The sequence below is a fragment of the Chlorocebus sabaeus genome, chromosome 22, assembly GCF_047675955.1.
Source record: "Chlorocebus sabaeus isolate Y175 chromosome 22, mChlSab1.0.hap1, whole genome shotgun sequence".
NCBI classification, from domain to species: Eukaryota; Metazoa; Chordata; class Mammalia; order Primates; family Cercopithecidae; genus Chlorocebus; species Chlorocebus sabaeus.
The window spans coordinates 11,278,797-11,292,590 of record NC_132925.1 but is presented as its reverse complement, the minus strand read 5'-3'; the positions used below and the strand labels follow the sequence as shown (position 1 = coordinate 11,292,590).

General features: G+C 35.1%; 1 protein-coding gene across 2 annotated transcripts in view; it reads right to left on the bottom strand.

Moving 5' to 3' along the window:
• Nucleotides 1–13,794, bottom strand: part of CHMP2B (charged multivesicular body protein 2B) — a 32,631-nt gene that overhangs the window by 13,251 nt on the left and 5,586 nt on the right. Inside the window, exons 2-4 of one of the 2 annotated variants that reach the window (XM_038003178.2) lie at nt 6,100–6,227; nt 5,753–5,844; nt 736–930 (exon numbers count right to left, since the gene is read on the bottom strand). In XM_038003178.2, the coding sequence (XP_037859106.1) occupies nt 736–930; nt 5,753–5,844; nt 6,100–6,178 (366 nt within the window). In that variant the 5' untranslated portion in view covers nt 6,179–6,227. The remainder of the gene's footprint in view (nt 1–735; nt 931–5,752; nt 5,845–6,099; nt 6,228–13,794) is intronic. The other variant, XM_007986169.3, reaches the window with a different exon arrangement.

Below are 13,794 nucleotides of genomic sequence, written 5' to 3'. Positions count from 1 at the left end.
TAAATCTTTCTTACTATTCATGTGACCTTCTGACACATTCATAAAAATGAATCAAGAGGAAATTATCACTCAAAGGTAGTCACAACATACAATGAGATAAGAAGGTCAAAAATCATCGACAATTTGAGGGGAAAAAAGCAAATACTTTTAAAAGTCAGTTTTATAAAATTAGAAGCCACATGTGATCTTTAGAAAATGGAATTGTTGGCCAGGTGCAGTGGCTCACGTCTGTAATCCCAGCACTTTGGGAGGCTGAGGCAGGCGAATCATCTGAGGTCAGCAGTTCGAGACCAGCCTGGCCAACATGTGAAACCTCATCTCTACTAAAAATACAAAAATTAGCCAGGTGTGGTGGTGGTGCATGCCTGTAATCCCAGCTACTCAGGAGGCTGAGAGAGGAGAATCTCTTGAACCCAGGAGGCGGAGGCTTCAGGGAGCCGAAATCTTGCCACCGCACTCCAGCCTGCGTGACAGAGCAAGACTCCGTCTTAAAAAAAAAAAAAAGAGAAAGAAAATGGATTGTCCTCAAACAATAAATTTTGTATTAAAACATACCAATAAAGAATCTAGAAGTAATTACCTGGATTATCTAGTATTATAACTCATTTTACTAAAAATTACACACATTTTATACCACATATATACCAGAAGGTGCTTTTAAATCTGCTTTCAATGTTGATATTTAAATATCGTTTATAAAATTATAAATCTATGAATATAAAAGCTCCCACTTACTTTTGCTGTGGTAGACATTGCTCCAGCCATCTTCATCTGGGAATTCATCACTTTTGTTTGTGTAGACATAGAAGTAACTTTTGAACTTACAGCAAAAGTTCTCGTCTTCTGTTTCCGTAGATGCACGAGTTGTTTGGCTAAAACTCTGCAAGCTTCCTTATTACCAATCTTGGCCATTTTCTTAATTTCTAATTCCTAAGAGAAGAAACAAACAAAATAAAATAAAATCATTAAGGGGTAGTCCTCAATAATTTATTTCAGAAGAACGGATCTAATATACATAACAGACCCTTTCTCCCTGATCATGAAGAGGGGAAGAAGCTATTATAAAGTCATAGAGCAAAAGAGTAATCTAAGAAGGAAATTTAGTCTACATGTTTACATGGAAAGGACAGAACTAGTATCTTCATCCATGAATACAAAGCAAATCTACAAAACAGTGCCCATGTAGAGCCCAAAAGAAAATTAAAAAAAAAAAAGACTATCCAAAAGAAGGTAAGAGAAAAAGAACAAACATACAAGCAAAGAGTTGGTGGGACAGAGCAATAAAGGGCAAGGTGATAGATCTAAAACTAATAATATAATTACATTAAATAAAATAGTCCATTTTATACCTCAATTATAAGACAGACTGTCGGATTAGATAAGAAAGCAAACCCAACTATATGCTATCTGAAGACACCAACTTATACAAAAACAAAGTCAAGTAAAAGGACAGAAAAATATACGCTATACACATACTTATCAAAACCTGCCAATCCAGAGTGGCTATATTAATAGAGATGAAATAAACTTGAGAACGAGGAATACTACAGAAACAGAAAGGGGTATTTCATAATGATATAAGGGAATCAATACCAGGAAAATCTTAAATGTGTATGTACCTAATAAAAGTGATTCAAAATATATAAAACACAATGGACAGAACTGAAAGGAGAAATAGACAAATGCATAATTAACATGAGAAATATCAGCAACTCCACTCTGAAGCATAAAGTCTAATTGTTACAAGTAGACAGAAAATCTGCAGTGATACAGAAGGCTTCAAAAACACTATCACCAATTTGACCTCATTGACATTTGTAGGAAACTCCAACATTGACAGCAGAATATACATTCTTTACAAATGTCACTAAACAATCACCAAAGTATTCCATATTCTACATCAGAAAACAGGGCTCAATAAATTTCAAAGGACTGGAATCACACCAAGTATGCTAACTACAATGAAACTCAAAATTCATAAGAAAAATATGAAAAGAAAATCACAAATAAGTGGAAATTTAAAAATAATAGTTCTAAATAAGTCATGGGTTAAAGAAAAAAAGCACAGAGGAAATAATATTTTGAACTTAAGTGAAAATGCAACATAAAAATTTGTGAGCTGCAATTAAAATTGCTCTTAGAAGAGTTTACAGCATTGAAGTTTGCATTTGAAAAAAATGAATACTTCATAAGCTTCAACATAACATAGAAAAAAGAAGTACAAATGAAACACAAAGTAAGGAAATAAGATAAACAAGAAAATAAATATACAAACTAGGAAGGAAAAATCTGGCCAGGCACGGTGGCTCACGCCTGTAATCTCAGCACTTTGGGAGGCCGAGGCGGGTGGATAATGAGGTCAAGAGATCGAGACCATCCTGGCCAACATGGTGAAACCTTGTCTCAACTAAAAATACAAAAAAATTAGCTGGGCGTGGTGGCACACGCCTGTAGTCCTAGCTACTTGGGAGGCTGAGGCAGAAGAATCACTTGAACCCGGAAGGCAGAGGTTGCAGGGAGCTGAGACGGCGCCATTGCACTCCAGACTGGTGACAAAATGAGACTCCATCACACACACACAAAAAAAACAACAATCCATACAGAAAATCAATGAAACCAAAAAGCAAAAGCTGTTTTTTGTGTGTGTGTGTGTGTGTGTGTTTTAATAGATCAATCAAATTGATTAACTACTAACCAGGCTGATGACAAAAAAAACTGAGAAAGAGACAGACAGAGAGAGGGAGAGAACACAGTTACAAATACTGAGAAAGCAAAGAAGGGCATCACTTCTTATCCTAAAGATGTTAAAGGATAGTAAGGGAATATTATAAACAACATATCAGTATATTTTAAAATTTAATAGAAATGGACAAGTTACTTGACAGACTAAAGCCACCAAGATCATTCAATAAGACAGATGACCTAATCCACTGTATATCTACTTTAAAAAATAATTTGTAGTTCAATAATCTACCTACAAAGAAAATCTTCATTCACATATGACTTTACTGATGAATCCTATCATACATTTAAGGAAGAACTATAAAAACTCTTCCAGTAAAGAAAAGAGTACGGGACCCTTGCCAACTCATGCTATGAGGCCAGCGTTACTAGGCCGGCATTATTACCCTGATACCAAAATCAAATAAAAACACTGCACTGCTGCCTACACTACACACACACACAAAACTACAAATCAGTATATTTTATGAACACAGATGCAGATATTCTTAAAATTTCAGCAAACTGAAAATATATTTAAAAAATATATCATTAACAAGTGAGGTGTGTGCCTGCAACAAAAGGTTGATTCAACTTTTGATAATCAAAGTAATTCACTGTATTGACAGACTAAAAAAGAAAACCACACAACCATTTCAACAAGTACAAAACACTGCTGAGGAAAATTGAAGATCTAAATAAACAGGGATCTAAATAATGGAGAGATATAATACCTTCATAGGTCAGAAGACATAATGTCAATATGTCTTCTGTTAATGTTCATTAACATTATGTTAATATGTCTTATGACACAATGTTAATATGTACATATTCAACGTAATCCCAATCAAAATCTGATCTTTTTTGTAGAAACTAATTTGTATTCTAAAGTTCCTATAGAAATGCAAAGCACCTAAAACAGCCAAAATAATTATGAAAAAAGAAGTGTGAAGTGGAAGGATTAATGCTAACTTTTAGACTACTTTAAACCTTTATTAACAAAAATAATGTGGTATTAGCTTAAAAACAGTCATATAAATCAATGGACTAGAGCCCAGAAAGATGCCTACATTTGGACAACTGATTTTCCACAAAGATGACAAGGGAAAGTGTCAGCAATAATTATGTTGAAACAACTGACCTTCTATATGCAAAAAGTGAACCTCCACCCTTACCTGACACCATACTGAAACTTAATTCAATATGGTTCACAGTTTTAAATGTAAGAACTAAAACTGTAATATTTCTAGAAGAAAACATAGGAGAAAATATTACTGACTTTGGGTTAGGCACTCATAGCTAGTACACTAAAAGTAAGCAGTACACTAAAAGTACCAGTTATAGAAAAAAGGATGAGAAATATTAACAACTCCACTCTTATGCATACACTCTAATTGTGACAAGTAGACAGAAGATCTGCAATGATACAGAAGACTTAGAAAACACTATCACCAATTTGACCTAATTGACATTTGTAAGAAACTCCAACATTGAAAAAAAGAATAAAAGAATAAAAAATTGTACTTGATCAAAATAAGCCAAAAAAAACCCTTTCATTCCTCAAAAGACACTTAGGAAAATGAAGGACAAGGTTAAGAACTTGGAAAGAATATTTGCACAACATATACTTGATAAAGCATTTGTTTCCACAATATATAAAAATCTATTGTAACTAAGAAAGAAAACAATTTGATGAAAAAATAGGTAAAATATTTGAATAGACACTGGCAAAAAAGATAAGTAAATGGTAAACAGGTATATAAAAAGATGTACAACAGCATTAGTGATTAAGAAAATGAAACTTAAAATGGCAATCTACTATACACCCACTAAAATGGCTAAAATTAAAGACTGTCAACTCCAAGTATGGGAAACAACTGTAACTTTCATACATTACTAATGGGAAGAGAAAACATTACGGGCACTCTGCAAATTTTTCAGCACTTTAGTTTTAATTTTTCAGCAGTTAAACATACATTTACCCTATGACCCAGCAATCTCACTCAGGAATACACCCAAGAAAAATGAAAACCATGTTCACAAAAACTTTGATTGAATGTTTAAAGCAACTTTATTCAAACAACCAATACCTGGAAACAACCCAAACATCCACTGGCTGGTAAACAGATAAACAAATCGTGAAATATCCAAACAATTGAATAATACTTACCAATAAAAAGTAATTAACACTAATGCATGAAACAGCACTGATTAACCTCAAAATAATTAGCGGAGTGAAAGATGCCATAAAAAGGAGTTGATATTCTATGATTCCATTTACATAAAATTCTAGAAATGAAAACTCATCTACAGTGACAGATCAGTATTTGCTTCACCAGGAAAAAGGGAGACAGGCAGGGATGGGTAGGAGGGATTTCCAGGAGCATAAGGAAACTTTTAGGGAAGATGGGTATGTTCATTACCTTGACTGTAATAATGGTTTCATGAGTTTATACATATGTCAAAACCATCAAATTGTACACCTGAAATATGTACAATTCATCGCATGTCTATTATCCCTCAATAAAGCTATTTTTTAAAGATTTGAGGCAACATACACATAAAAACATAGCATAAAGAATATTTAAAAATGAAGCAGATCAGTCTATTATAAAAGTACATTCATTGTCAAAGACACAATGATCTTTAAAACATCAAGCAAGACTCCTGTGAGTTAATGTAATTTTTAAAATAACCTTCCTTTGTTTTCCATGACTATTTTATCTTTGCTGTTAACTAAGAAGGTGGTTCTGCCTTGAGCAATATTTCTTCCTAGATACTCATGACTCTCACAAACTGAAGAATAATTTGATTCTATAATCAACAGAATACACAGAATCCCAATAAAAGTCAGCAGAATGACACAATAAACAAAGGCAAGCAGAAGATACAAAAATTATTAACTGCCATTTCTTAGTTAAGTAAATCACTTGCCACCTGCCATGTGCCTTTTTCCTAGTTAGCTAATTATTCCTACAGTAATTTCTAAATTTGTTTGAAAAGTTAAACTGAAATTTAATGTTCTACTTACCAGCTGTTTTTCTTGTTTCTCTAAAGCTGCTCGATCTCTGATTATAGCCCTCTGTGTACCTCGTAACTCTCGATTCTGTTCCTTTATTACATCTAGGAGAAGCACAAGAGAAACCTAAATTTATGGGTTGTAAAATTTTCAATAACATTTAAAATACCAGATTCACAGATCATGATTTTTAAAAATCTTATATTGGCTGGGCACAGTGGTTCACGCATGTAATCCCAGCACTTTGGGAGGTGGAGGCGGGTGAATCACCTAAGGTCAGGAGTTTGAGACCAGCCTGACCAACACGGAGAAAAGCCTCTACTAAAAATACAAAATTAACTGGGTGTGGTGGCACATGCCTGTAATCCCAGCTACTCGGGAGGCTGTGGTAGAAGAATAGCTTGAATCTGGGAGGTGGCTGCACTGAGCGGAGATCATGTCATCGTACTCCAGCACTTCAGCCTGGGCAACAAGAGCGAAACTCCGTCTCCAAAAAAAAAAAAAAAAAACACCCTTAGATTTACTAGATGTCAATTTTTTTTTACTTTGGTATGCTAAAAAAATTAGTTAAGTATTAAAACTCGAATTATAAATATTAATAAAATATAAAGAAGTGATAGCAGGTGAATGCAAATATGCTACAGTCTGAGATTTAGCCAAAAGTATTAAATCACAATAAAATATTCCCCTAGAGAACTGATTAGTATACAATGTTTTATATAGCACATATATATGTCACACACACACACAAGCTTTTCATGTCTCCTTACTTTAATACTATATGAAATTCAGAAAGGAAGACAGGTTACATGTTCATTAAATATGTTTGGTTTTCTGCAGTAAGTATTAACAGAGGGAAACACCAGACTTTCCAATGAGGCAGATCTGGATTTGAATCTCACCTCAGCCACCTGATCATCATGATTACACCTTGGAAGAGTTAGTTGATACTCGAAACCTCAGCTTTCTTTTTCATAAGAAAGGACAGTAAGGAGTAAATAACATACAAATGCTCTGACATACTGCAAGTATCCTCTCAATTATAGTATCTTTCTAATTTATCTGAATTCATTGGGATTCTTTAGACCTACCTTTTGAAGAATTAAAATTTTACTCTAGGCCTGATGCACTGTAATCTGGGTTAGTTGTTACTAAACAGTGATTTCTTCAAAAAATCAGATATCAGTGTTAATTCTTGGCAACGCTGATCTCTTATTGTCAGAAATTGTGTTAAGTTACAGACATTACATAATTTAATGTTCATAATAATGCTATGGAGTTTCTATTATTTTATATATAAGAAAACTGAATGTTAGGAAGGTTAAGTGGCTTGCCCAACGCCACATAAGTAGCAAGTAGTAACACCAGATTTGGTTGGATCCAACCATTCTGTCTCTCGAACTAGTGATCTTAATTACTTCACTAGACTAACTTTTTAATAAAGAGATTTTAAAACAACAGCAGCAACAGAGAAAGAACAGTCCATCAAATAGTACTGGGAAATCTGGACATCCACATGAAAAAGAATAAAGTTGGACCTTTACATCACACTGTATACAAAAATTAACTCAAAAAAGATCAATAACCCAAATGTAAGAGTTGAACCTTAGAACACACACAAGTAAATCTTTATGACCTGGGATTTGGCATTACATTCTTAAATATAACACTAAAAGCATAAAGAGCAAAAGAAAAAAAAAAGATAAATTGGACTTGGTGAAAATTAAAATTTTTTATGCATTAAAGGACATTATCAGGTGAAAAGACAACCTACAGAATAAGAGAAAATATATGCAAATAATATATCTGATAAGAGTCTGGTATGCAGAATATATAAAAAAATTCTTATAACTCAAGAAACATGACACAAACAACCCAACTTTTAAACGGGCTAAAGGCTTGAACAGACATTTCTCCAAAGAAGATATACAAATGGCCAATGAACACATAAAAAGGGTACTCCACATCATTAGTCCTAAAGAAAATACTACTACTTCACATGGATTAGAATGAATAATTTTTTATAAAAGGAAAATAAGTGCTAATGAAAACGTGAAAATTGGAACCCTCGCATATTGCTCGTAGGAATGTATAATGGTTTGGTTACTATGCTTAACAGTTTGGTGATTCCTCGAAAAGTGAAACATCAAATTACTGTATGACCGAGTAATTCTACTCTTAGATATCTACCAGAAAGAAGTGAAACAAGTATTTAAACAAATACTTCTACATGAATGTTCACAGCATTAGTAACATTAGCCAAAAGGTGGAAGTAACCCAAATGACCACAAAGAGGTGCACAGAAAAACAAATTGTGGTATATAAATACAATGGAGCATTATGTAGCTATCAAAAGAATAAAGTACTGATACATACTACAACATAAGTGAACCTCAAAAACATTATGGTAAGTGAAGATGCAGACAGAAAAGGTCACAATTTATAATTACATTTATATATCAGAGGTCAATCCACACAGACAAAGCAAACTGGTATATGGCAGGGGTTGGGGAGAAGGGAGAATGGTAAGTCACTGCTTAAAGGGTATAGGATTTTATTTTGAGGTGACGAAAATGTTTTAGAACTAGATATAGGTGGTGGCAACACACCATTGTGAACTGTTTAATAGGTACAGGATTTTATTTTGAGGTGATGAAAATGTTTTAGAACTAGATACAGGTAGTGGTAACATACCATTGTGAATGAATGAACTAAACGTCACTGAACTGTTCAATTTAAAATGGTTAATGTTATATGAATTCAACTTCAATTAAAACAACAAAGTCAAAAATCATTATCTTTTTTAAGATAGTTATTCTAGAGTTATAAGAGTTACAGTTAGTTACTATAGTCATATTACTGATAAAACTAATCAACCACAATGACTTTCTGAATAAAAGTTAAAATAAGATGTCAAAACTCATATATCCTACCTACAAGACATCTATCATATCTCTTTCGCTTATTCTGTTTCTCAATTTTATACTGGTGGGCATCTAATACTTAGGATTTACTAGTGAGGTATTCTACATGTTGTTTAAATACAGGAATATGAAACCATGGCATATCTCTAACAGAGATAAAGAAAGAGGGGGCTTTCTCTCCTGCCACCTACTTTTTTCTTCTAAAATGAGTGAGACTTAATGGGAAACATACATTTCATTTAAAAGAGAGGGTATGGAAGATCCACAGATAAATATATTTGGGAAATGTTAAAACTGAAAAAAAAATTAAACACATTTCTTGGCTTCAAGGCTTCTGGGAATGTTTAATACATGTGTATGCATTGTTAATCTTTAAATGGAGAATATATCATAGATTATTGACCAAATGTATTAAGAATTGTTTTTAAGAAATATCTATTAATATTTCCTAGACACTAGTATTCCCTAGAGTATAGATTGGAACATGCTGTATTAGTTTGCCAGGGCTGCCACAACGAAATATCACAAAGTGGATGGCTTAAACAACAAAAACGTATTTTCTCACAGTGCTGATGGCTGAAAGGAGTCTAGGTGCCAGCAGGTTTAATTTTTCCTGAGGCCTCTCTCCTTGGCTTGCAGATGGCCACCTTCTTGCTGTGTTCTCAGATGGCCTTTTCCCTGTGGATCTTTCTCTTCTTCTAAGGATAGCAGTCATTGAATCAGGGCCTCATCTGACTTTATTTAACCTCGATTACATCCTTAAGGGCACTATCCCCAAATATAGTCACATGAGTGGTCAGAGCTTTGTCATATGAATTGTGGGGGGCAGAGGGGGCAATTCAGTCCATAATACACACCTTTCCTCAGACATCTATAGACTGACCCCAAATAACAAACACACTCTCATTTCCCTATCTTTCAATGGAATCATGAACCTCTTCATCCGCAACACTCAAACACACCCGATCTTCTTTTGGACTTAGTTCCCTATTTTGTCAAAGCCAATGGACTGATATAAAAAACATTTACCACTTACCCCGCTGTTTCCATAGAAAATGTGCTCTAAATTTTAAACTCAAAAAATAAATGAATTTCTGGAGTACAACTCCTTTGTGTACTAAGGACTCCCTAAAATCAACTAGTATAAGATGAATTGGCAGTATCAGATGTTTTGTGTTGTTTTGAGACGGAGTTTCACTCATGTCACCCAGACTGGAGTACAATGGCGCGATTTTGGTTCGCCTCTCAGGTTCAAGTGATTCTCCTGCCTCAGCTTCCCAAGTATCTGGGATTACAGGGATGTGCCACCACGCCTGGCTAATTTTTGTACTTTTAGTAGAGACGGGGTTTCACCATGTTGGCCAGGCTGGTCTCGAACTCCTGACTCAGGTGATCCACCCGCCTCAGCCTTCCGAAGTGCTGGGATTACAAGCATGAGCCACTGCGCCCGGTCATGATGATGGTCTTACACAAGCTACAACAGTACTGCTCAGAAAGACAAGCCACTACACTGAGACGTTAAACTGTGGCCAGATAATTGACACAGGCGCACAGCAACTGCTGAAAGTTAAGATCTAAAATTCTATCTATATACATTTTTTCATTACAAGGGTGATATAATTACGCATATAAATTTGGTCTTTGTCCTGGGTTCCTGGCACAGAGGGTCTAAAACCCTTGAAATTTCTTGAATGATAGGAATGTCTTTTGTTATTCACAACAAGCTCCTGTGCACCATATCTGAGTATATGGTAGGTGTGGGAGGGCAGCTGATAGCCTCAGAAAGGTTGGTCACCAGAAAGACCAAACACTTGACTAAAGGGTGAGACATTTTAACCCCACCCCCACATGTCAGCAGAGGTGGGTGCTTGAGATAGGGTTATAAAAAAACCTTAACTAAGAGATTCAGAGAATTTCTCAGTTGGTGAACACACTGATATGCCAGGAAGATGGCATACCCAGAGAGGGCATGGAAGCTCTGTCCTCCACCCTCGACCCTTGACCTATGGATCACTTCCATTTGACTATTCCTAGTTGTATACTTTAAAGTACACCAGTAACAGCAAATGAAGCATTCTGATGAGTTCTAAGAGTTGTCCTAGTGAATTATCAAACCTGAAGATGAAGTTGGAGGAAAACCTGGTCAGTCAGAAGTACTGGTGGCAACCTGGGACTTTCAAGTGGCATCTGAAGTAGGGCAGTCTTGCGAGACTGTCTTTCACTTATAGGGTCTGCCCTAATTCTAGATAATTACTGTCAGAATTGAATTGAATTGCTGAACACCCCATAGGTATCTGAGAATCATCGAGGCTAGGTATAGCCATCTTTATGAAAAAACAAGTACGATTACATGAAAATTCAACAAAACATGTAATTTAATTAAAATAGTTTGATTTCACTTTTCTTAATTTAATGTAACTATATGTACCATAACAGTCACTGTATATCATAAAAGAAAAATAAAGAAAATTACTACCGCATATTCCACAGCCTCATAGTTGTTAATAGGCCTATTAATATTTAAACAGTTCTAAGCTATAAACTCAGAGCGGCTAATGTTACATACTAAAACATAATCACAACACTTTAAAACATATTATGGAAAGACAGTAAAACATATTTTCATATGAGACAATAGAAATATACTATAAAACTAACAAATTACTCTTCTTTTTTTAAAACAATCACTATATTAAATCCACGTTTAATAATCTGGTCTTCTAGATAATTCAGAAGGAACAATATGAAAATGGTCTGAGACAATTTTCATGTTTTTACAGCCACGTTTATTATCCACTAGATTTATTTCTTAGTAGGTATGATTTCATCCCAAGATTACAATCCCTTTAAGAGAAGGGAATACATATATTTATTTACTTGCTTGTTTGTAGTACCACCTTTCTTCATGCAAATACCATCCCCATACATCATACTTAGTAGCGATCTATGGGAGTACAAACACACACATTGACATGTGAAAGGATTCCTCTTACAGGCATATTTAACACATCTTTAAAATGTAAAACAAAATCAGTTGTCAAAAAAGATAATTTAACAGTAGTAAAATCTGAAATATGATAGCTAGCTTTCTACAATGGAAATGTAGAGCATTGAAATAATAGGCTATTTCCCTTATAACTTTCTACTTTCCCCATTTTTCAATGTGAGGCAAGATCATGACAGAAACATGTACAGGGTACTGTTGCCACCTAAGAGAGACAGAGTGCTTGACTCCTGTCTATCCTCTGCTTCTTTCTTCAGGCAGATAAGGGTGTACACTGAATTTTTCGTTCTCTAGGATTTCATCTACCTTGTGGTTTGCTGCAAAGACATCACAATAGGTGGTAATAGAAAACTTCACACTGTGAAAATGCCAAAGGTACATGGATATGATATAGCATATTCTCTCTCTTACCATTCAGTGAGATAAAAAGGGTCTGGAGGCTTGATTCATCCAACACCCTCTCTTCGCCCATGCCCAGCACAACACTTAGAAAAGGCCACCCAGGCCAGCTCCACCCTGGGCATTAAAAGCCTATCTCAAGTCTTTCAGGTTCTTCTTTCTGAAGGAAATAGACAGGTCTACAGCAGAGTGATAAGATCATAGACTTAAGTCTTGGACTTAGGAGACACAAGCTGTTTCCGCCTTGTTTGGTTCTGAGTCAATATGGTTTATCTGCTTACAAAAAATAAAAAGTCAAAAAATAAAAAATAAAAACAAAACAAAAATGGTCTCCCATATGGTCTAGTCTAGCTCACCAGAATTCTCTGCTTGGGGTTTGAGGGCAAGCCCCAACTTGAATCATGCCTGTCCTCCCTATCATTAGTTTAGATGTAATTTGTACATTTGAGGATAAAAGCAAAAAGTATTTATCAAGCATAAATATGGACATTCATTAATTTGTGAGTAACACTATTTAAAGTGCCTTTCTTTTGGGGGAAGGTGGGGGGCTATCTCAAGTTTGTAAGGCAGTTCGGGATGAATGCCTCAGGAATGCGGGAACAGTACGCGAATCTCCACCAGTCAGCAGGATTCAAGCTGATCTACCAGACAAGTAGCCACTATACTGTATGTTGTGTTTTTCACTATAAGGTCATAACAGACTTTTTAATTTAATAAGCCAAATTTCCTACTATTAAATATATTTAATTTGAGAAAATACATTTTTATCTATGCGATTTTATTGCCTATCAGTTCCTCTAAACCTAATCATCATATGAATTGAGATAGAAACAAAACGTTCCCACATCCTACTTTATAATCTCCATTGACCAGTTTCAAGGTATCAAGATCTCCAGGGAAGAGGTAGCTTCTACTTTAGACTTCACCTACAAGCTCTGTAAGGTATCAGTGGGAACAGGGAGCACTGTGACACTGGTAACAGCACTGGACAAACCCTAATTGTGCCATGGCTATAAGAAAAGCCCAGAGTGAGTGCGAATTCAGCTAACTAGGCATGATGGAGCTTGCCAATGAACAGTAAAGTGAAAAGAAGTCCTGGCTATGTGAGAATGTTTCATCTTGGGTTGATGAAGAAAAAAAAAACTGCAAAAATATTACAAACTCAAAAGCTAAGGCATTAAAAAGAAACATTAAAGGTCACTATCTAGAAAGTTCTGGTTCTAGGAACAAGATTTACTCAAATGCAGAAGGAAAATGAGTGAGAGTGGGTACAAAGTAATTAGAATTTGATATGCAAACCAAATTTGCTTCTCAGGTTTTGGGAATGGTATACTGACACTCAGGGACAAATATTATCAGCTTAACTAATCAGTTCTAATACATGGTAAAAAGAAAACAAAAGGCAACTATAGAAAACAAAAAGAAAAAAGGGGGATCATGCCAACAGCTTTATTCCACTTATACATGGTCAGGGAGCCAACCAACTTAAGAACCAGGTTTAAGCTGAGAAACAGCAGGACTTGGAAGAGGCAAAACACTGAAGAGAAAATGGGAGAGTCAAGCCAAGACCTATGGTAGCATATGCGGTAGCAAAAATAATTTTTTTCTCCTACTAGTAACTCTCAAAAGTCACTCAAGCCCTAAGGAATTAATCTGAAACAATTCATAATCATAAAAATGCCAGTGTTTTCAAGAACTAAAACAAGGTTTTGAGATGGGCACATGTC